Source organism: Coregonus clupeaformis, chromosome 7 (assembly GCF_020615455.1).
Source record: "Coregonus clupeaformis isolate EN_2021a chromosome 7, ASM2061545v1, whole genome shotgun sequence".
Taxonomy (NCBI): Eukaryota; Metazoa; Chordata; class Actinopteri; order Salmoniformes; family Salmonidae; genus Coregonus; species Coregonus clupeaformis.
In genome coordinates, this window is record NC_059198.1 from 9,687,758 (window position 1) to 9,709,756 (window position 21,999).

General features: G+C 44.2%; 1 protein-coding gene across 2 annotated transcripts in view; it reads right to left on the minus strand.

Annotated features, from left to right (window-relative positions):
• Nucleotides 1-1,076: 1,076 nt before the first annotated feature.
• Nucleotides 1,077-21,999, minus strand: part of LOC121585141 (alpha-1,6-mannosylglycoprotein 6-beta-N-acetylglucosaminyltransferase B-like) — an 84,034-nt gene continuing 63,111 nt past the window's right edge. For both annotated transcript variants that reach the window (XM_041901509.2, XM_041901510.2), the window contains 9 exons: nucleotides 15,809-15,942; nucleotides 14,954-15,084; nucleotides 14,107-14,112; nucleotides 9,211-9,366; nucleotides 8,960-9,106; nucleotides 8,647-8,763; nucleotides 6,581-6,655; nucleotides 2,377-2,648; nucleotides 1,077-2,051 (listed from right to left, as the gene is read on the minus strand). In XM_041901509.2, coding sequence (XP_041757443.2) covers nucleotides 1,853-2,051; nucleotides 2,377-2,648; nucleotides 6,581-6,655; nucleotides 8,647-8,763; nucleotides 8,960-9,106; nucleotides 9,211-9,366; nucleotides 14,107-14,112; nucleotides 14,954-15,084; nucleotides 15,809-15,942 — 1,237 coding nt within the window. In that variant the 3' untranslated portion in view covers nucleotides 1,077-1,852. The remainder of the gene's footprint in view (nucleotides 2,052-2,376; nucleotides 2,649-6,580; nucleotides 6,656-8,646; nucleotides 8,764-8,959; nucleotides 9,107-9,210; nucleotides 9,367-14,106; nucleotides 14,113-14,953; nucleotides 15,085-15,808; nucleotides 15,943-21,999) is intronic.

Here is a 21,999-nt window from a genome sequence, read left to right on the forward strand (position 1 = left end):
ATCAGGACAACCACAGGAGGGAGAAGACTGTGGGAGGAGAAACAGGAGTTGGGAGCTAAAACGTATTTAGTCATCAGCACAGATTGTCTGATGATGTGGCGGTTAATGTCATTCTCTGAAATGATAGAATCAGTCATGTGTTTCAGAGTGTCTTCCATGTGTTTTATGAAAAAAGAGAGTTCTACTTGTCGATACCAGTGGAAAAAATGTACATCAGATGTTGTAGAAATGTCTCCGGCACTGCAGTTTCCTTCACTAAATCCATATTGGTGCCTCTATATCAAAATCAATGTAAATGCATACGAGTACATTATTGGCAGCCTCAACAAGTGAATGATGACGTTCATTTTACATCCAGGTCAGTGAATGAGAAATGCTGATGAGGGCTATCAGCCCTGTTGATTGAAAGGGGATAATTTAACGATGGTCTACAGTATATGGGCTTTCTCAACATCTACCTCCAGCTCAATCTCCCTCAGAGACAGACTGGGGCATGGACTGGCTCCCCTCCAATCTCACTTTACTGGGTCTCATCATGGTATTGGGGTATGGCAGCTGTGGAGTATACGTTTCTGTTTGACGGTTACTTCAGTAAATCATGTCTACAAGACTGAAAATCCTGAAGTCGGACAGACCAAGATAGCAAAGAACTGCAGAGCTGCTGGTTGTGGTGAGACGAGTGAGAGGTGGGACATATTGCACCTAGAGCCATGGATGAGCCAACACTACCCTCTGTCCCAACAGAACTCACTCCGAGATCTGCATAATCTAAAAATGCAGCCTTCCACCCACTCTGGCAACCTACTCACTAATTGTCTGTGGGTATTTAGGCACCACTCCATGAACTAAATGAGTTCAAGCCAACAGTGCCTGCAGAGAAATCACCAACTCTGAAAGAAGTAATTAGAATATTCTCTTCCATTTGGCTTTGTGAAATTGACCAAAAAAGATGGATGACAGCTTTCAACTCAATTGACTTTCTAAATCTACAGAATCATTCTTGTCTCAAGAAGTAACCTGACTCGTAAATTTGTTTTAGAGTTGAAGAGTTGTACCAGAATGTTTCAATTGTCTTTTTATTAATCAACACTTGTATGTACAAATATACTAATGTATGAGACGTGGAAAATATTACATCTAGTAGTGCATCTACAGTACAAATATCCCAACTGCACTATGATCAAAGTATTTTACAGAACATTTCATTCCATACAGTATCTGCATGTCACTTGAAGCAATGCAAATACTAGCAACTATAGCATTGCAATAAAATTATCAGGGATATCATTTTGAATCCCCTAATTTCTTTGTTCCTCATAACTCCATCCCCCTAACATTCCTGTTGTTGGACCCAATGTAGTCCATAAACACTATTGTAAACCTTTCACCCTATAGCAGCTTCATCACTTTAGCAGGGTACAGTACAATCATGCATTTCCCTGAGATGCATTATCATGTCAGCCACACGTCTTGTTTGGCAGCCATTTCGTGGGTTTGGTGACCAGATATTCAAGTCATTTCAGAATTGTCAATGCACTGAGCCCCTGGTCAGAGCAGCAGGTAGGGAGTCTCATTTTTCTCACTTTAACATTATCCAGCTGTCCAGTTCCATGAAGAATTCCCACCTGTGCTTTAATGATACCAGCAGTGATCTATTGTACAGCTGCACCTCTACCCCAATGCAACCGACCCTGCTGGTTCCTCTGTGTCGCTGCTTCCCAGCCCACAGTGACCTCCAGCAGGGCCATCCTCCTCAGTGTCCCTCCCACCAATAGAAAGGGCCCCTGGGATGGCCAAGGCTGAGGGAGGAGTGGCGGATGGCAGGTCTTCTTCCCCCAGGTCCTGGTCATAGTCATAAGCAGTCCCTGCACAGCGCCACCTGGCCCTTACGGTAGTCCCTGCAGGGACAGAGGCGGTGGTACTTGGCGTTGGCCCCGGCACAACTGAACAGCAGAGCGTCTTTCTGGAGGCCACACTCACTGCGATCCACTGAGAAGGCTGGGAAGATGTGGTTCATCTCAGCCTCCACCCCCTCACACTGCACCTCCAGCCTGGGAGGAGACACCAGAGAGAAGTTCCTTTATATATCATTTTTCATATTAAGTCATGTGATTTACATTATAATCTATGTTTAAAAAAGGCTTTATAAATGGTTATCAATATCATTACCACCAAAACACATGGGGTAGTGCATTAGAATGAGAGAGGATCTTCAGAAGAATTTAAGATGCTCATGTTCACAGTTTGTTTCCTTAGTGATCGTGCTGTATAACAGAATCTACTAAATGGCTAAATGTTAAATTACAAGATGTAATGTTGTGTAACACAGATGGTGATGTGATCACATGGTGGTGGAGGGAGGCAGCAGCAGCTCACCCGCTGAAGGCCTCTTTGATGTTGATGAAGCGGTAGAAAGCGGGCTCACAGATCAGGCCTGCGCTCTGGCACGCCTCCACACATGACTGGCCCTCCAGGGAGGCCAGCATCCGCAGGGCACTGAGCGGGGGCCAGGAGAGGGGAGTGCTGATGTTGGAGGCCCAGGCCAGGGCACTGGAGTTGGGCAGCAGGACGAAGGGGCTGGGGGGGCTGCCTGGCCAACTGTTGGAGGCATTCGCTGGGGGAAATTGAGCTTTGGGTGCACAGAATTCCTGCAGGTGTACAATACAATAGAATAACTACACAATCTGGCTATTCAGCATTACATTCATCAATCAATTCTACTGTAGCCTACATTCAGCGCTGAAGCGGAAGGTAGCCTAGAGGTTAGAGTGTTGAACCAGCAACCAAAAGGTCGCTGATTCGAATACCCGAGCCAACAAAGTGAAAAATCTGTCGATGTGCCCTTGAGCAAGGCTTAACCCTAATTTGCTCCAGGGGCGCTGTACTAATATGGCTGACCCTGTAAAACAACACATTTCACTGCACCTATCCGGTGTGTGACAATATATATTTTTTTATTAATTCAGCTGTGAGCTAAACATTCATTTATTAGCTATACATTCAGATGAGTTCTGATTTAGACAGAATAACAAAAGCAGCATCACCATAGAGCTTATGACAGACACATTGCCTTCCAGCCTCCTGGAATAATATTAAGAATCAGTACCAGTCAAAAGTTTGGACACACCTACTCATTCAAGGGTTTTTCTTTATTTTTACAGTTTTTACATTGTAGAATAATAGTGAAGAAATTGCAACTATGAATTAACACATATGGAATCATGTAGTAACCATAAAAGTGTTAAACAAATCAAAATAAATGGTATATTTGAGATTCTTCAAATAGCCACCCTTTGCCTTGATGACAGCTTTGCACACTCTTGGCATTCTCTCAACCAGCTTCATGAGGTAGTCACCTGGAATATATTTCAATTAACAGGTGTGCCTTCTTAAAAATTAATTTGTGGAATGTCTTTCCTTCTTAATGCGTTTGAGCCAATCAGTTGTGTTGTGACAAGGTAGGGGGGCTATACAGAAGATAGCCCTATTTGGTAAAAGACCAAATCCATATTTTGGCAAGAACAGCTCAAATAAGCAAAGAGAAACGACAGTCATCATTACTTTAAAACATGGTCGAATTGCTGCAAAGAAACCACTACTAAACGACACCAATAAGAAGAAGAGACCTGCTTGGGCCAAGAAACACGAATAATGGACGTTAGACCGGTGGAAATCTGTCCTTTGGTCTGATGAGTCCAAATTTGAGATTTTTGGTTCCAACCGCCGTGTCTTTGTGAGACGCGGTGTGGGTGAACGGATTATCTCTGCATGTATAGTTCCTACCGTGAAGCATGGAGGAGGTGTGATGGTGTGGGGGTGCTTTGCTGGTGCCACTGTCTGTGATTTATTTAGAATTCAAGGCACACTTAACCAGCATGGCTACCACAGCATTCTGCAGTGATATGCCGTCCCATCTGGTTTGGGCTTAGTGGGACTATCATTTGTTTTTCAACAGGACAATGACCCAACACACCTCCAGGCTGTGTAAGGGCTATTTGACCAAGAAGGAGAGTGATTGAGTGCTGCATCAGATGACCTGGCCTCCACAATCACCCGATCTCAAACCAATTGAGATGGTTTGGGATGAGTCGGACGGCAGAGTGAAGGAAAAGCAGCCAACAAGTGCTCAGCATATGTGGGAACTCCTTCAAGATTGTTGGAAAAGCATTCCAAGTGAAGCTGGTTGAGAGAATGCCAAGAGTGTCTAAAGCTGTCATCAAGGCAAAGGGTGGCGATTTGAAGAATCTCAAATATAAAATATATTTTGATTTGTTTAACACTTTTTTGGTTACTACATGTTTCCAAATTTGTTATTTCATAGTTTTGATGTCTTCACTATTATTCTACAATGTAGAAAATAGTAAAAATAAAGAAAGACCCTTGAATGCGTTGGTGTGTCCAAACGTTTGACTGGTACGACTGGTACTGTACATACATACATACATACATACATACATACATACATAATTTTAACAGCAGGACACTGTAAAGTCCATTATCCCTCTGAAGAGTATGATTTAGGCTGTTTGAGAATGTTTGAACCCTAAGCAACCTGACTACACATAGTTTGAAGTACAACATAGCTTATGTAGTAGGTCAAAGCTGTGTGCTGGAAAACCTTGGTAGAGCATGGGTGAAATAGGCATTGTGGTACTCATATTTTTTCAGCTTCAGACCAATGCCTATTCTCAATTAGAACCTTGTTTTTTGTTTTAAAGGTGATTTATGCAACATTATTATACAACATTATAATTAAGCAATAATGCCCGAGGGGGTGTGGTATATGGCCAATATACCACGGCTAAGGGCTGTTCAACATCCCGACCACTATTTGTATCAGTTTGAATCACTTTCAATGGGGGACTTTTATTCTGAAGGTGAATCGCAAATTCCACTCTTGTGGCTAATCTGTATTGTGGCTAGCTTCACACAGGTGTGCAGGGCAGAGTTAAAGAATATCCGACACATGGCAGAGTTGTTAGTTTGGCACTGTGAAGGAGTGTACTGGAATGTATTATGGATCTTAAACTGATGAGTTTTTCTGATGCTAGCAAGCATGCATTTGCACCGCTTACATACTCTGTCAGAAATGCTACAAAAAGGTAGCACATTGTTGGTTCTTAACGAACAGAAATGAGCACGTGAGAGCGATAAATTATACATTTAATAAAAAACTGTTGCACCTACAAATCTAGTCAATCCGGCATTTTAAAAATCCAATGGTCGCTTTATCGACGCTATAGTCTCGTTTTAATCCGACGTCTATAATTTTAGCAAGGTAGGCGCAAGAAATACTCTTAAAAATAAATTGCTAACAACCTGTTAGAAAATCTGCTATGTGGTTTTCGGTAACGGCCGGACGGCTCATGACGAGAGGCGGGGAGTGTGTTGTGTACCTCCAATCATGTTGATTTGCGAATTTTCATTGAGATTGGTGTCATATTGGAACTATTGTCGTGTCTATAATGCAGTTATGCCACCAATATTCAAATGAGGTTTAGGCAGGAATCAAGCCTGGGAGAGCACCTCCCCCAGCCGGGCCTATTCATAAGGAACAGGTAATAATATTTCTGTAACATCTCCCTCTGGCCCCCGTTTGCAATAACCAGGCCTCCTCCACTCCCCTCCACCACACCACAGCCCCCCAGCCCTGGGCTACTGCTCATCAGGAAAACAGGGTGGCAAGGGCCAGCTGTCACACATCTCATCCAGAGTCTGTGTGTGTGTGTCATGAGAAAGCAGTATTGTAAAAAAAATAGAAAAGAAGAAAAAATAAAAAAATGAAGAAAAAAACACATCAGTGAGGCAGGGATCTTGGGGGTCAGAGTGGGTTAGCGCTGCCTGTGGAGGAGGATAGAAGGGTTGTCGCTGATTGGGAGTCTGGGCTCGTACATGCCAGGCGGGCAGCCTCAGTGTCAGTCAGTCATAGCCCACTGAGCACACTACTCTGTGTGTGATGGACAGATGGGGGGGGAATCAGGGCTTGGCATAGGCCACCCTATTTCCCCTCTTCTCCCACTGCCATGGCCTTAACCAGACTGGCAGACAGGCCCCTCTGTGCACCGCACAAATCATCTCGGCATGATGAATGAACTGGAGCAATGTGTGTAATTGTGCAAATAAATATTAAAAGGCATTTAGTGTGTGTGGTTGGGTGCGTGTGCATGGACGTATTTAACTATACGTGTGGGTACCAGAAGTCCCCACAAGAATAGTAAACAAACAAAAATTGTACCAACTGGGGACATTTTGTTAGTCCGCACAAGGTCAAATACTATTTCTAGGGGGTTTAAGGTTAGGGTAAGGGTCAGGGGTTAGGGAAAATAGGATTTTGAATGGACTGAATTGTGTGTCCCCACAAGGTTAGTTATACAAGACTGTGTGTGTGTGTGTATGTGTGTGCATACCTTTATGTGTAATTATGCTTGTTTGTGTGTGTGTGTGTGTGTGTGTAAGTTAGCTCTTTTATATGTATACAGTACAGTGTGACTTCATCTTGCCTGTGCATAAATAAATGTGGATGAGGTTGGCTGCACCATCTCCAGGGTAATGGAGGCCGGTGTATGCAACACAAACCCACCTGGTTCTGGATGTAAGCATGCACTCTCTCCAGCATCCCCTCACAGGTGTACTCATAGGGCAGATATGGCTCCACCTGCAGAAAGGATATCATACACTGTCACACACCATCGGCTTTAGACCTCCATCAACACGGCAGCTATAATAGTACTGCAACGTTTTACCATTAATAAAAGCTGACATATTCATTAAGGTAATTGTGAATGGCTTCATTATGAGCATACACCAGGCCCTGCTTCACATTACAATCAATGACCTCATACATCACAGGTGACAGCCTTTGACTTGATTTCATTATTCTGTTAACATCGACTACATCAATATGACAAACAGTGGATTAAGCTGACAATCGACCACAGGTTATGTACGAGCTGTTAAACCGAATGTCTGAATCTATTTAACAACTCACTGGAGGATGTGATGACCATCCCACTTTTGACCTTCACCAGATCATGTGAAAACTTTCTCCAGAGCTGGCATATTTTATAGTGTTACAGGTTAGAACGTATGTTACATACACAACAGATGCTGTGACACTGCAGTGAAAACAGCACTGAGAAGGCACTTATTTTCACTGCAGCAGTAAACACACGTTAGTCATCAGTGTGATAGGATGAAGTCTGCAGGTCAATGCTTTCTATTTTGCTGTTATCCAAAGCCTATTTGGGATAGATTACATAAATAATTATAATATATGTTGGAGTGGGAAATGTTCAATCAGCGTGATGGTAGTCCCATTCCACATCACCTATCCTAAGATGTCTGTGCCATTTGAAAGAGATCTCATTGTTTACCATCAGGCCTCTCCGAGGCACTTGGGCTTTTAAACTGATAAATGGTTCCTTTTAGCGTTCACTTCCTTTTAGCGCTCACTTATTTGTTTATTTCATCTAAGTTTAATGAAATGTATCTGGCACATCATCAGCTATTCCAGAATGCAAATTGCCTTTTGGGCATCTTTATATAATGGAATGAAAAGGGAGAGGAAAAAACTGCTCTCCATGGAGTCTGAATTGAATTCAGCTGTAGAATAGATTTACATCTCTAAACCAACCGCATTTCCTGCATACTTACTCATCAAATCTGACCAGTATACCTGACTACCTGATCACAATATCACAGGGATTATTAGTGTTGTTCAACCACATTGGCTCAAAGAGGGGACATGTTTTTATTCACCTTCCATGTATCCTTTATAGTGTATCAACATAATGAAAAGTGCTTGTGTCCTCTATTATTTAGTTGTTTTGTTTCGCTTCAGCCCCTCTCCTCCACTCCTAACCCACTGCATGCGCGTGTTCTACCGCAGCATTACAACCAGTGGATGCTCCATTTTGATTCCCTCAGCAGCCAGTCTGGGCTATATTTAACCTGCCAGGTATGCTCTCACATTATTCAGAGCGTGGTGGGGGATCGATTGGCCGTACCTTTCATGTTGGCCAAGCGACAGATTGAGCACAGCAGATTGATTAATATCATCTTCAGTAGACAATGGGTAGTGCCTGGAGAAGGCAGTATGGGCCCTCTGGTAGACTGCTATACTAACCCAGGTGTCTGCTGCAGAGTTTACCTACTGAGCCACTCCATCTCTGAGGCAATTAGGACTAAAGGCCTTGGAAGGAGCCAGCTAAGCAGTTTGCAGTTACACTGGATCCTGTGATTAACAGCTCAATTAGCAATGTGAGCTACAGTACAGAGAAGTGGGTCACAACTGGAAATACAGTCTGTGGGAGAGGAGATTATATACCTCCACGGCACCATTAATCATATGCGTAGGTAATGTTAATACTCAAGACTTTCTTTAAAATGAGATGCAGTGAAGATAATACATCTGAAAGGTCATTTGTCTCTCTGAACAGCCACGCTTATCATCTCTGTGAAATCATGTGGTCCTCTGTAGCTCAGTTGGTAGAGCATGGCGCTTGCTACGCCAGGATAGTGGGTTTGATTTCCGGGACCACCCATACTTAAAATGTATGCACGCATGGCTGTAAGTCGCTTTGGATAAAAGTGTCTGCTTAATGGCATATATTATATTATCATCTCAAGTGAAATTAGCATACTAACCTTGGTCCTCATGATGTCACGTATGGCAGACTCAAACTCTTGGGAGTTGTTGAAATCCACCGTGATGACGTGTGGCCTGCCTATATACTGCTCAGCATAGGGATGCTGTGAGGAGACCTGATGGAGGAATTAACACAATACTGTATCAGTCAATATAGTCTCCATCCAGACAATACATGGACACAGCCACAGTCACAAGCAGAGAAACACACGAGTGAGGTTGAGTCGTGCCTTGCACTAATTCACAGACTAACATTAATTTCCTCCACAGTATGGAGACAGTCCACTGACACCACAGAGACAGCCCACTCACCTGTCTGGAAGTGGGCTTCCCTCTGAAGAACTCATTGTTGAGGGAACTGTGGGACGGCTTAAACTTGGGCTGCAGGAAGACGCAGCCGTTGGCTATGGCCTCTAAAGGGGCTGGCCCTTCGTATGGGAAGCCAAACCCAATGAAGAGCTTGTTTGAGAGAGGAAAAGAAAAAGAAAGATGAACCAAACTGCTGCTGTTTACAACTTGTACTTGAAGTATAGTATATAAAAAGGTATTGAAACCCTCCATACCTTGGCCTTTCTGAGCAGCTGTTGCAGCTCTTGTTGGGGCAGCAGGCCGTGGTTTTTGACAAAAGCAGGCACCTCTGGAGGGCGCTGTGTCTCATAATAGACAGTCCCATGGATCTCCATGTAGCGGTGCAAAATGGCCAGGAACTTTTCCTTACCCTACGGGGCAATGGAACAAATGGTTAGGACAGACTGGGAACACAGTATAATCAATCTATCCACCCCAAATATGCAGAATGTAACTAGTTCTTTAACCTATACTGTATGAGTTCAAAGTCCTTCTAAAAAATAAAGCTATGTTCAGTGTGTTGGTTACAGGCATAACCAAGACGGGGGCAAACATGTTATTCATGACATTGGCTGTCAGCCTCTTCCACTTAAGAGATTCCTCCATATGATCTGTGTCACCCTCCTGGGACTGAAGAGCAAGAGAGAATGTGCTCAACCTGTGAAGACTACAGTAGCATGGAGGTCATCTCTCAGAAGAGTTAAAACCCCTTGACTGACAGGCCTCTCACCCTGGAGAGCTTCTGATTGGCCCAGGGCAGTGTGAACAGAATCCTGTGTGACTGACTGTTACTAGGAGTAGTGGGGTGGCTACTGTAGCCTCTGGTGTATACAAGTGGAGGCTCCTCAGGAGGAAGGGGAGGACCATCCTCCTCAGTGAATTTCATAAAAATATATATTTTTAAACACTTAAAAAGTTATCATTTTTAGATAAAACTATATTAAATATAATTACGTCACCAAATAATTGAATAAAACACACTATTTTGTAAAGAAGGTCTGCAGAGCCTCCAAAGCACTCTGTAGGGTAGCACCATAGTATAGCCGGAGGACAGCTAGCTTCCGTCCTCCTCTGGGTACATTGACTTCAATACAAAACCTAGGAGGCTCATGGTTCTCACCCCCTGCCATAGACTTACACAGTATTTAGGACAACTTCCGGAGGACGTCCTCCAACCTATCAGAGCTCTTGCAGCATGAACTGACATGTTGTTAGCACTGCAGTGCATAAAATGTGGTGAGTAGTTGACTCAAAGAGAGAGAAAGACAATAGTTGAACAGTTTTTAACAAACTAATTTATTACAAAATGGAGAAGTATGAGAGAAAGAGTGTCATTTTTTTCCACTTTCAGTTTCTAGCTAGTTCAGCCTACTGAAACACCCGCCTCAAACAGAGGGATGCTATGTTAGCTAGCTGGCTATGTCTTTCCAACACAACAATGGAACTCTTCCTAGTCAAGGTAAGCTTTTGGTTTTACTAATTTATTGCCACCGGGGCCGCCGTTACTGCAGGATTGTAGCGGGTTTACTAACATGTTAGTTCTATTAGCTATGCTGACTATGACGTTACTTTAGCAAATATGGTGACAACGATGTAGGCTGTGTGTAGCGGTTTGGCTTGGAAAGGTTTTTTCGTCTGGTCACATACAGCTGATGTGTTGTGCATTGAAGTCCACAAGCGAAGGGAAGAGGTGAAAGGAGGAGAGCGCATAGATGCGAGAAGGAATACAACGTGGCTGCTATGAAAGTGAACTGTCAGTCCATGTGTCACTGTCTGTCACCTAAAATGTGTCTCTCGACCTGTGTGAACCTACGGCACTGACCGCCACTGGTGCATACAGACTGGCATAGCCAATTAGAGGGGTGATCTGATTTCCTTCACCAAGCAACAGCAACACCAGGGGCAAATTACATGAGAATGGCCTGAGTGTGAAGAGTAAGCATGGGTTTCACCTTGGCTACAGCAGCACACTGGTCACTGATCATAGAGATGTAATGGGTAAGCAGATGAGCTGACCTGCACTCATTATTACTAACTAATACAATCAGGCCACAGCAATCAGGCCACACTGAGAATGTACCTGTAGAATTTATACACAAATAAGGAATAAATAAATAAAAACACCATGTCTTTTTGTATTGCCCTAGAGGAGATGATTAGTCAACTTTGGTAATTATCCCATGAAAACCATAGGATATAATGAATTATTTCCTCAGTCAAGTCTTTAATATATTAATCATTCACATTGTTGCACCTCATTTTTTCATATTGGACCAGTTTGATTTTTCAGAAGATCAAACATAAGACGAAAGTAATATACCTTTTCTTGTTCTCTAGTTTCAGTTGAAGTCGGAAGTTTACATACACTTAGGTTGGAGTCATTAAAACTCGTTTTTCAACCACTCCACAAATGTCTTGTTAACAAACTATAGTTTTGGCAAGTCGGTTAGGACATCTACTTTGTGCATGACACAAGTAATTTTTCCAACAATTGTTTACAGACAGATTATTTCACTTATAATTGTCACGACTTCCGCCGAGGCTGCCTCCCCTCCTTGTTCGGGCAGGTTTTGGCGTTCGTCGTCACCGGCTTACTAGCTACTGCCGATCCCATTCTCATCACTCCACTTGTCATGTCTTGTCAATCACACACACCTGGTGCTCATTCCCCTAATTAGTATGTGTATAAGTGTCCCCTCTGTTCCCCTTGTCTTTGTGAGTGATTGTTTATTGTGAGAGCGAGTAGCTTGGTTGAGCTACTCTTCTATTTGTACTTGCCAAGGTGGAATATTTTCCCTTGTATTAGTTTTGTTTTCACGCTGGGAGCGTTTGATTTATGTAAACGGAATAAACTCTGGACTTCGGTGTTTTACCTCCTGCGCCTGACTCCTTCATTCACACCTCGTCACAATAATTCACTGTATCACAATTCCAATGGGTCAGAAGTTTACATACACTAAGTTGACTGTGCCTTTAAACAGCATGGAAAATTCCAGAAAAGGATGTCATGGCTTTAGAAGCTTCTGATAGGCTAATTGACATCATTTGAGTCAATTGGAGGTGTACCTGTGGATGTATTTCAAGGCCTACCTTCAAACGCAGTGCCTCTTTGCTTGACATCATGGGAAAATCAAAAGAAATAAAAAAAATGGTAGACCTCCACAAGTCTGGTTCATCCTTGGGAGCAATTTCCAAACGCCTGAAGGTACCACGTCCATCTATACAAACAATAGTACGCAAGTATAAACACCATGGGACCACGCAGCCTTCATACCACTCAGGAAGGAGGCGCGTTCTGTCTCCTAGAGATGAACGTACTTTGGTGCGAAAAGTGCAAATCAATCCCAGAACAACAGCAAAGGACCTTGTGAAGATGCTGGAGGAAACAGGTACAAAAGTATCTATATCCACAGTAAAACAAGTCCTATATCGACATAACCTGAAAGGCCGCTCAGCAAGGAAGAAGCCACAGCTCCAAAACCGCCATAAAATAGCCAGACTACAGTTTGCAACTGCACATGGGGACAAAGATCATACTTTTTGGAGAAATGTCATCTGGTCTGATGAAACAAAAATAGAACTGTTTGGCCATAATGACCATCGTTATGTTTGGAGGAAAAAAGGGGTAGCTTGCAAGCCGAAGAACACCATCCCAACCGTGAAGCACGAGGGTGGCATCATCATGCTGTGGGGGTGCTTTGCTGCAGGAGGGACTGGTGCACTTCACAAAATAGATGGCATCATGAGGAAGGAAAAGTATGTGGATATATTGAAGCAACATCTCAAGACATCAGTCAGGAAGTTAGAGCTTGGTCGCAAATGGGTCTTCCAAATGGACAATGACCCCAAGCATACTTCCAAAGGTGTGGCAAAATGGCTTAAGGACAACAAAGTCAAGGTATTGGAGTGGCCATCACAAAGCCCTGACCTCAATCTTATAGAACATTTGTGGGCAGAACTGAAAAAGCGTGTGCGAGCAAGGAGGCCTACAAACCTGACACAGTTACACCAGCTCTGTTAGGAGGAATGGGCCAAAATTCACCCAATTTATTGTGGGAGGCTTGTGGAAGGCTACCCAAAACGTTTGACCCAAGTTAAACAATTTAAAGGCAATGCTACCAAATACTAATTGAGTGTATGTAAACTTCTGACCCACTGGGCATGTGACGAAAGAAATAAAAGTTGAAATAAATCATTCTCTCTACTATTATTCTGACATTTCACATTCTTAAAATAAAGTGGTGATCCTAACTGACCTAAGACAGGGAATTTTTAAGAGGATTAAATGTCATAAATTGTGAAAAACTGGAGTTTAAATGTATTTGGCTAAGGTGTATGTAAACTTCCGACTTCAACTGTATTTAAACAGCTCAAAAACCTTTCCTGTTGAGAAATGAATTGTAATAACATCATTAAAACTGTATGCATTCCTCTCAAAGTTGTGATTTACATATAGAGTGGTGAGAATGTTGTGTTGTTTCAAATCTTCAGTGGCATACTAAGCCTAACATAGAACATTTGTACTGAACACAATATAAATAAACATGTATGAGCTTTCCCTCTGTAGACTAAGAACCTTTCCACAAACAGTTGTACATAGAGCCACTGATGTCATTGCAGATGCTCAATATAAAAGAGCAAACAAAGTAAAACTATAATTAGTAGAGAGCTGACATTCTGAGTACTGATTAAAGCTCCACCTTTTGTATTTTCCTAAACCTGTCATAGGGCAGCAGTTTATTGATCTGACAGGGAGATGACAGAAGATGTGCAGACAGACCAGGCTGAACGCATAACAACCCTCAGGCCTTTTTATGAAAACTCCAGTATCTTTATCTTTGTGGTAGATAAAGATGATTCACCTGAAATATCTTTCTTTCTTCTAAAAAGCTAAAGCTGTTGACTCATTCCAAAATGATTTTAGTTAACTGTCTGGCACATTTAATGGAACATTAATGCATACATTGCGTATGAACAGTATCAATCTCTATAAAATGAATCTGCAGAGAAATCAAAAACCAGGGACAGTCTGTACCATGGCTCAAAGTAAAACAAAGTTTCAGATGGTGTTCAAAATGTCAATCATTGACAGGAAGTGCAGGTATACTTACTTGGAGCTGGAAGGGATCCATCAACATTTCATGAGATCAGAACAAGAGGAAACCATGTGGGAAGGAGAAAAGACAAGAGAGAGACAGTGAGTGGGAGAGATAAAATGATAGTCATGTTGTCTCCTTGTACACATACAGCTGCAGTACAACACATAGCTGACAGGCACATGAACCTGAGAGCTGAGGATGATGCCAGAAGCAGTGAGGGGTAGTCCCAGTGTCGAGGGAGGCCCAGACACAGATGGCATTCACATGGCAATCTCTCACACTCATAAATGTTATACCTCGCACGCCGTACCTCAAACTGTTCAGAGTGAGGGGGAATTCAATAAGCGTAGAGAGTGAGAGATCAAATCCAGCCAATTCATGTGCACCTAACCACGGGGAGGCAGCCAGACACATCAATATGTGATGCCTTTTTCCTGTAGCTTGGAGGGAGAATTTACACTAAACAAAAACAATTGCCACTTCAACAACCCTCACACGTCTCTGGGCGTACATACATATACCTAGTGGATTGATGTGTCATGCTTGGCAGATGGGCAAGAATAACTTAGTTTCAGCTTGTCTCTGGGAGTGGGGTGCACTCCATTTATCACATCATGACAGAATACACTGCAGCATATAACACACTGCTGACTTGTGTAAATATGTTGAGATGCCATCTCAACTGGACTACACAGCTTAGTAGGGGAAAAGTCATTTATTTGTTGATATCATGTAGACAGGAGCAGGTGATATGCCCATTGGGGTGTCAGTCAAATGTTACTCTCAGCAATATAGTTTTCTTTGCTTGAGTTGTGACATTAGTGCTGTAGAAATTGAACATTGATATCCATATGATCACCTTCCACATGCTGGCCTCTTTGCCGTAAACCACTGCCATGCTGTCCAACTTGTTCCTCTGGATGCTCAGCCTCTCTGTGTCGTTCAGCTCCTCAGCCACAAAACCCATGAAAGAGTTGTCTGGAGTGTGTGCTGTGAGGGGCAAACATAGCAAAGTGTCAGGCTCAATAAGTCAAAGTCAAACACTAAACTAAATCTTGACATTCAGTTTCAAATGCAACTCAGAAGCATGTTGAGTAAGATGTAGGAATAAAGAGACATAGTGGTTAAAGGAATAGTTTTGACTAGCTGGGACCACATCACCTAAGAGAAGGACAGTGGTCACTCCATAAACCAGGAATCAAAACAAGGCCTGAGTATTTCCAGTACACATGAAAAACAAAAAAGCCATGGCTTGCGATTACAATGTATATTTCCAAAACAGCAGGACTTCCACAGAAGCTATGCTCACTGAGTTAATTGGAAGAGCACACACACAGCTGAAGTCTCCTCTCCTTCCACTGATCCCAGTTGGATGTCTGAGCTCTACGTGTGTGCTTGTGAGCGAGCGAGAGCCAAATGGTGCCAAGTTCTAGTGTGTTGCTCTACGCATCTGTTTGGCCACAGCTGCTGCTACCCTCCCAGGGTCCTCCTCGTCTCTCTGCCCTGAGCTTCCACTGTGAGAGGCCAGAGGCCTACACAAGCGCCCCACAACATCTGTGCCCACACACACACTCCAAAAGCCAAACCTCCACCAAAAGCCCTATTACCATGTCCCACTTTCTTTCTTTCTGAGGTTGATACCTGATAAACAAGTGCAACCCCATTCCCCTCACATCCAGTGTCAGAAGAGAGAATATGCTCAGAGTTCACTCACGGAACATGGTCATGTACTGCCTGCAGTTGAGGTTCCAGTAACCCCAGTTGGTCCTGTAGCCATGCAGGGTGGCGTAGTCCTCATGGTTGTAGGCCGGCTCTGTGCCAAATGTATCAATCACACGGATGTGGCACCTGAGAGACAGAGGAAAGAGATGGGAGAATGAATGAGTTCTGTATATCAAAATACTGGAACATAGATAGACATTGCCTCCTGTTGTTGCGATGACATAATATTTATCTGGTAAAAGCCCATGTCTAACAAGCAGTACTATGGGAACCAAGCCCACGAGACTTGGCCCATAAAGCAGTCAGGGGTGATGGATGTCACCGTGCCTCTCCTCTCCCTCAGTGTGCTGGGCTCAGCCTGCCCTCCAGGTGAGGGGAAATTGACTTTAAATCACACGCTGCTTTAGACCACTGCTAGGCCACTTCAAACCACAGGGGAGATAAATGGAGAGGACAGAGACTGGCTGGGCTAAGCTCTTACTCACAGCAATGTAACCACGTCAAGACACCGCAAGGATACCTCCCTTCTTTGGTGGGTCTCTGATATGGCTGGGGCATAATGTGTGAGAGGCTGCATCCTAATAGTCTGAAAAGGTTTCCTTTCGTTGTGTATGACCACTTACTGTACCTGACAGGATTGAATAGGAGAGAGCAATTTTGACAGGAGCACCACTAACATATATTACTTTGATTGTATCCTTTTAGTAGCAACGGTCATCGAAATTGTTAAAAGGTTTCAAAACAATTCTAATAAATGCAACAGCTGGACATTTACAGTGGAGGCTGCTCAGGGGAGGATGGCTCATAATAATGTTTGGAACGACGCAAATGGAATGGCATCAACCACATGGAAACCATGTGTTTGGTGTTGTTGATACCTTTCCACTAATTCCGCTCCAGCCATTACCATGTGCCCGTCCTCCCCAATTAAGGAGCCACCAACCTCCTGTGTTGGACAATGGATGAAGATACTCCAAACTTTTAACATTTTTATAATCCATCAGATATTATTTTCCGGACAAATAATGAATCGAGTTCAGGGATTTTGGTGGGAATTCATGTATTCAATTTATTGTAAAATGTCACTTTTATATTTTCTTAGAATGCACTCACATTTTGTGTTAAATAAAGAAAGATCTACAGTACCAGTCAAAAGTTTGGACACACCTACTCATTCAAAGGTTTTCTTTATTTTTACTATTTTCTACATTGTAGAATAATAGTGAAGACATCAAAACTATGAAATAACACATATGAAATCATGTAGTAACCAAAAAAGTGACCCGACCCAATTGAGATGGTTTGGGATGAGTTGGACCGCAGAGTGAAGGAAAAGCAGCCAACAAGTGCTCAGCATATGTGGGAACTCTTTCAAGACTGTGCCAAATTGGTCAATTGATACATTTTCAAGTACATAACTATAGAGAACATATAAAACTGATATGGTAATACACAATGTAAGTTTACACACTCCCAGGAATGTCATACATGATGGATCATTAGCTTATATACTAACTTTCACACATCTAGATGGCCGGGCGGGGTGGGTGTGGAGCCAGAGACAGCAGGGGTTCAAACTGTAGAACACAGTTCCTACATTTGAATATAAAAATTGATTTTATCAAACAAAACTATGCTACATTTTATCTCTGGGACCCTTAGGATGACAAATCAGAGCAAGATTATTTACCTTCAGAAGTGAATGTATCAAACCAGTTGCCGTGATACATTTTTTGTTGTTGTGCACTCTCCTCAAACAATAGCATGGTATTTTGTCACTGAAATAGCTACTGTAAATTGGACAGTGCAGAAGATTAACAAGAATTTAAGCTTTCTGCCCATATAAGACATGCTCTACCAACTGAGCTACACAGGACCACGTTTATTTTTATTAATTTTTTTATTTCACCTTTATTTAACCAGGTAAGCCAGTTGAGAACAAGTTCTCATTTACAACTGCGACCTGGCCAAGATAAAGCAAAGCAGTGCAGCAGTGTCTATGTCCTGGAAAGTTTGCTGTTACTTACAACAGTCATGCTAATCACATTAACGCACGTTAGCTCAACCGTCCCGTATACGGGACACCGATCCCGTAGAGGTTTAAAAAAGGTAGGGGCATAGATCAGAAAACCACCATTTGCCTCATGCAGCGTGACACATCTCCTTCGCATGGAGTTGATCAGGCTGTTGATTGTGGCCTGTGGAATGTTGTCCCACTCCTCTTCAACGGCTGGGGGAAGTTGCTGGATATTGGCGGGAACTGGAACACGCTGTCGTACAAGTCGATCCAGAGCATCCCAAACATGCTTAATGGGTGACATGTCTGGTGAGTATGCAGTCCATGGAAGAACTGGGACATATTCAGCTTCCAGGAAATGTGTACAGAACCTTGCGACATGAGGCTATGCATTATCATGCTGAAACATGAGGTGATGGCGGCGGATGAATGGCACGACAATGGGCCTCAGGATCTCGTCACGGTATCTCTGTGCATTCAAATTGCCATCGATAAAATGCAATTGTGTTCATTGTCCATAGCTTATGCATGCCCATACCATAACCCCACCGCCACCATGGGGCACTCTGTTCACAACGTTCAAATCAGCAAACCGCTCGCCCACACGACGCCATACACGTGGTCTACAGTTGTGAGGCCGGTTGGACGTACTGGTCACATCACCCCAGGTATTGAGCACCCACTCTTGTTCAGAGCCCTCTGCTGAGCACTGTACTATACCCATATACTTCCCTGATCACATGAGAGTTCCCCAGTGTAAGGCGATAGTCGATTCAGGCGCAGCTGGGAACTTTATGGACAAAACTTTTGCACGCTGCCAGGGCAATTCATTAGTTCCCCTATCCATTCCACGCCCCATCAGAGAACTTGATTGTCGACCATTAGGGTCCGGGTTGATAAAGGAAGTCACGGTACCAGTCACCATGATCACACAGGAGACGCATTGTGAGCAGGTCACTTTTTCCATCATTGAGTCTGCTGCTTTCCCTGTGGTGTTAGGTATTCCATGGCTAGCACTCCACAACCACACTTTCTCATGGCCGCAGAGGGTTCTCACGGGGTGGTCGCGAGAGTGTCAGGGTAGGTGTATGGGTGTTTCCGTTGGTGCAACCACGGTGGAAAGTCCAGACGGTGCCTCCACCGTGCGCATTCCCCCCGAATACCATGATCTGGCACAAGTCTTCTCTAAAAATAAAGCGACTAAATTACCACCTCATTGGGCGGGGGATTGCGCAATAAACCTTCGGGTAGACGCTGTACCTCACAGGAGTCATGTGTATCCCCTGTCGCAGGCGGAGACGGAGGCTATGGAGACATACGTCACCGAGTCCCTGCGCCATGGGTACATACAGTGGGGAGAACAAGTATTTGATACAATGCTGATTTTGCAGGTTTTCCTACTTACAAAGCATGTAGAGGTCTGTCATTTTTTATCATAGCTACACTTCAACTGTGAGAGACGGAATCTAAAACAAAAATCCTGAAAATCACATTGTATGATTTTTAAGTAATTAATTTGCATTTTATTGCATGACATAAGTATTTGATACATCAGAAAAGCAGAACTTAATATTTGGTACAGAAACCTTTGTTTGCAATTACAGATATCATACGTTTCCTGTAGGTCTTGACCAGGTTTGCACACACTGCAGCAGGGATTTTGGCCCACTCCTCCATACAGACCTTCAGGTTTCGGGGCTGTCGCTGGGCAATACGGACTTTCAGCACCCTCCAAAGATTTTCTATTGGGTTCAGGTCTGGAGACTGGCTAGGCCACTCCAGGACCTTGAGATGCTTCTTACGGAGCCACTCCTTAGTTGCCCTGGCTGTGTGTTTCGGGTCGTTGTCATGCTGGAAGACCCAGCCACGACCCATCTTCAATGCTCTTACTGAGGGAAGACTGTGGTCCCAGTTCTCTTCAGGTCATTGACCAGGTCCTGCCGTGTAGTTCTGGGCTGACCCTCACCTTCCTCATGATCATTGATGCCCCACAAGGTGAGATCTTGCATGGAGCCCCAGACCGAGGGTGATTGACCGTCATCTTGAACTTCTTCCATTTTCTAATAATTGCGCCAACAGTTGTTGCCTTCTCACCAAGCTGCTTGCCTATTGTCCTGTAGCCCATCCCAGACTTGTGCAGGTCTACAATTTTATCCCTGATGTCCTTACACAGCTCTCTGGTCTTGGCCATTGTGGAACGGTTGGAGTCTGTTTGATTGAGTGTGTGGACAGGTGTCTTTTATACAGGTAACGAGTTCAAACAGGTGCAGTTAATACAGATAATGAGTGGAGAACAGGAGGGCTTCTTACAGAAAAACTAACAGGTCTGTGAGAGCCGGAATTCTTACTGGTTGGTAGGTGATCAAATACTTATGTCATGCAATAAAATGCAAATTAATTACTTAAAAATCATACAATGTGATTTTCTGGATTTTTGTTTTAGATTCCGTCTCTCACATTTGAAGTGTACCTATGATAAAAATGACAGACCTCTACATGCTTTGTAAGTAGGAAAACCTGCAAAATCGGCGGTGTATCAAATACTTGTTCTCCCCACTGTACGTCCCTCCACTTCACCTGCCTCCTCAAGTTTCTTTTTTGTGAAGAAAGACGGCGGTCTGCGCCCGTGCATTGACTATCGACCACTGAACAAGGAGACGATTAGATTTAGTTATCCTCTCCCCCTCATTCCGTCAGTGGTTGAGTCATTGCATGGAGCGCGATACTTCACTAAATTAGATCTCAGGAGTGCGAACAACCAGGTGCGTATCCGAGAGGGAGATGAGTGGAAGACAGCATTCAGCACAACCACGGGGCATCATGAATACCTGGTGATGCCCTATGGTTTGATGAATGCTCCCTCAGTCTTCCAGTCCTTTGTGAATGAGGTGTTTCCGGACATGCTTGGTCGGGGTGTAGTGGTCTACATCGATGACATCTTGGTGTATTCCGCTACGCGCGCTGATCATGTGTCCCTGGTTCACAAAGTACTGGCCCGACTGTTGGAAAATGACCTTTACGCTAAGGCAGAAAAGTGTAAGTTTTTCCAGCAGTCCGTCTCCTTCCTCGGATACCGCATTTCTACCACAGGTGTGGAGATGGAGGGTGACCGCATTGCAGCCATGCGTAATTGGCCGACTCCAACCACGGTAAAGGAGGTGCAGCGCTTCCTTAGCTTCGCCAACTATTATTGGAGGTTTATCTTGGGCTTTGGCAAGGTCGCAGCTCCCATTACATCTCTGTTGAAGGGTGGGCAGTCCCGGCTCCGCTGGTCTGCTGAGGCTGACAGGGCTTTCAGTAACCTGAGGGAACTGTTCACCTCGGCCCCGGTACTGGCCCACCCCGATCCATTACTACCGTTCGTAGTGGAGGTGGATGCGTCCGAGGTTGGGATGGGAGCAGTCCTGTCTCAACGCTCGGGCACGCCACCCAAGCTCCGCCCCTGTGCGTTCTTCTCAAAGAAGCTCAGCCCGGCGGAGCAGAACTACGGTGTTGGTGATCGGAAGCTGTTGGCTGTGGTCCAAGCTCTGACAGTGTGGAGACATTGGCTCGAGGGGGCGAAACACCCATTCCTCGTCTGGACGGACCACCGTAACCTGGAGTACATCCGGGCAGCGAGGAGGCTGAACCCTCGCCAGGCCAGATGGGCCCTATTCTTCACCCGGTTTGATTTCACACTGTCATACATTCCGGGTACGAAGAACGTGAAGGCAGACGCACTGTCCCGGCTGTATGATACAGAGGAGAGGCCCAGAGACAATACCCCCATACTGCCAGACTCCTGCATTGTGGCGTCGGTAGTATGGGCGATGGACGCGGATATTACGCAGGCATTACGCACAGATCCATCTCCACCGCAGTGACCAGCTGGGCTGCAGTACGTGCCTGCGCTTATCCGTGATCGTCTGATCTACTGGGCACACACGTCACCCTCCTCTGGTCACCCAGGTATCGGTCGTACAGTGCGCTGCCTGACCGAAAAGTACTGGTGGCCTACCTTGGCTAAGGACGTGAGGGTGTATGTTTCCTCGTGCTCAGTGTGCGCCCAGAGTAAGGCACCTAGGCACCTCCCAGCGGGTAAGTTAAAACCTTTACCAGTTCCACAACGACCATGGTCTCATTTGATCGTTGTGGACCGTTGTGGACCGCTTTTCGAAGGCCTGCCG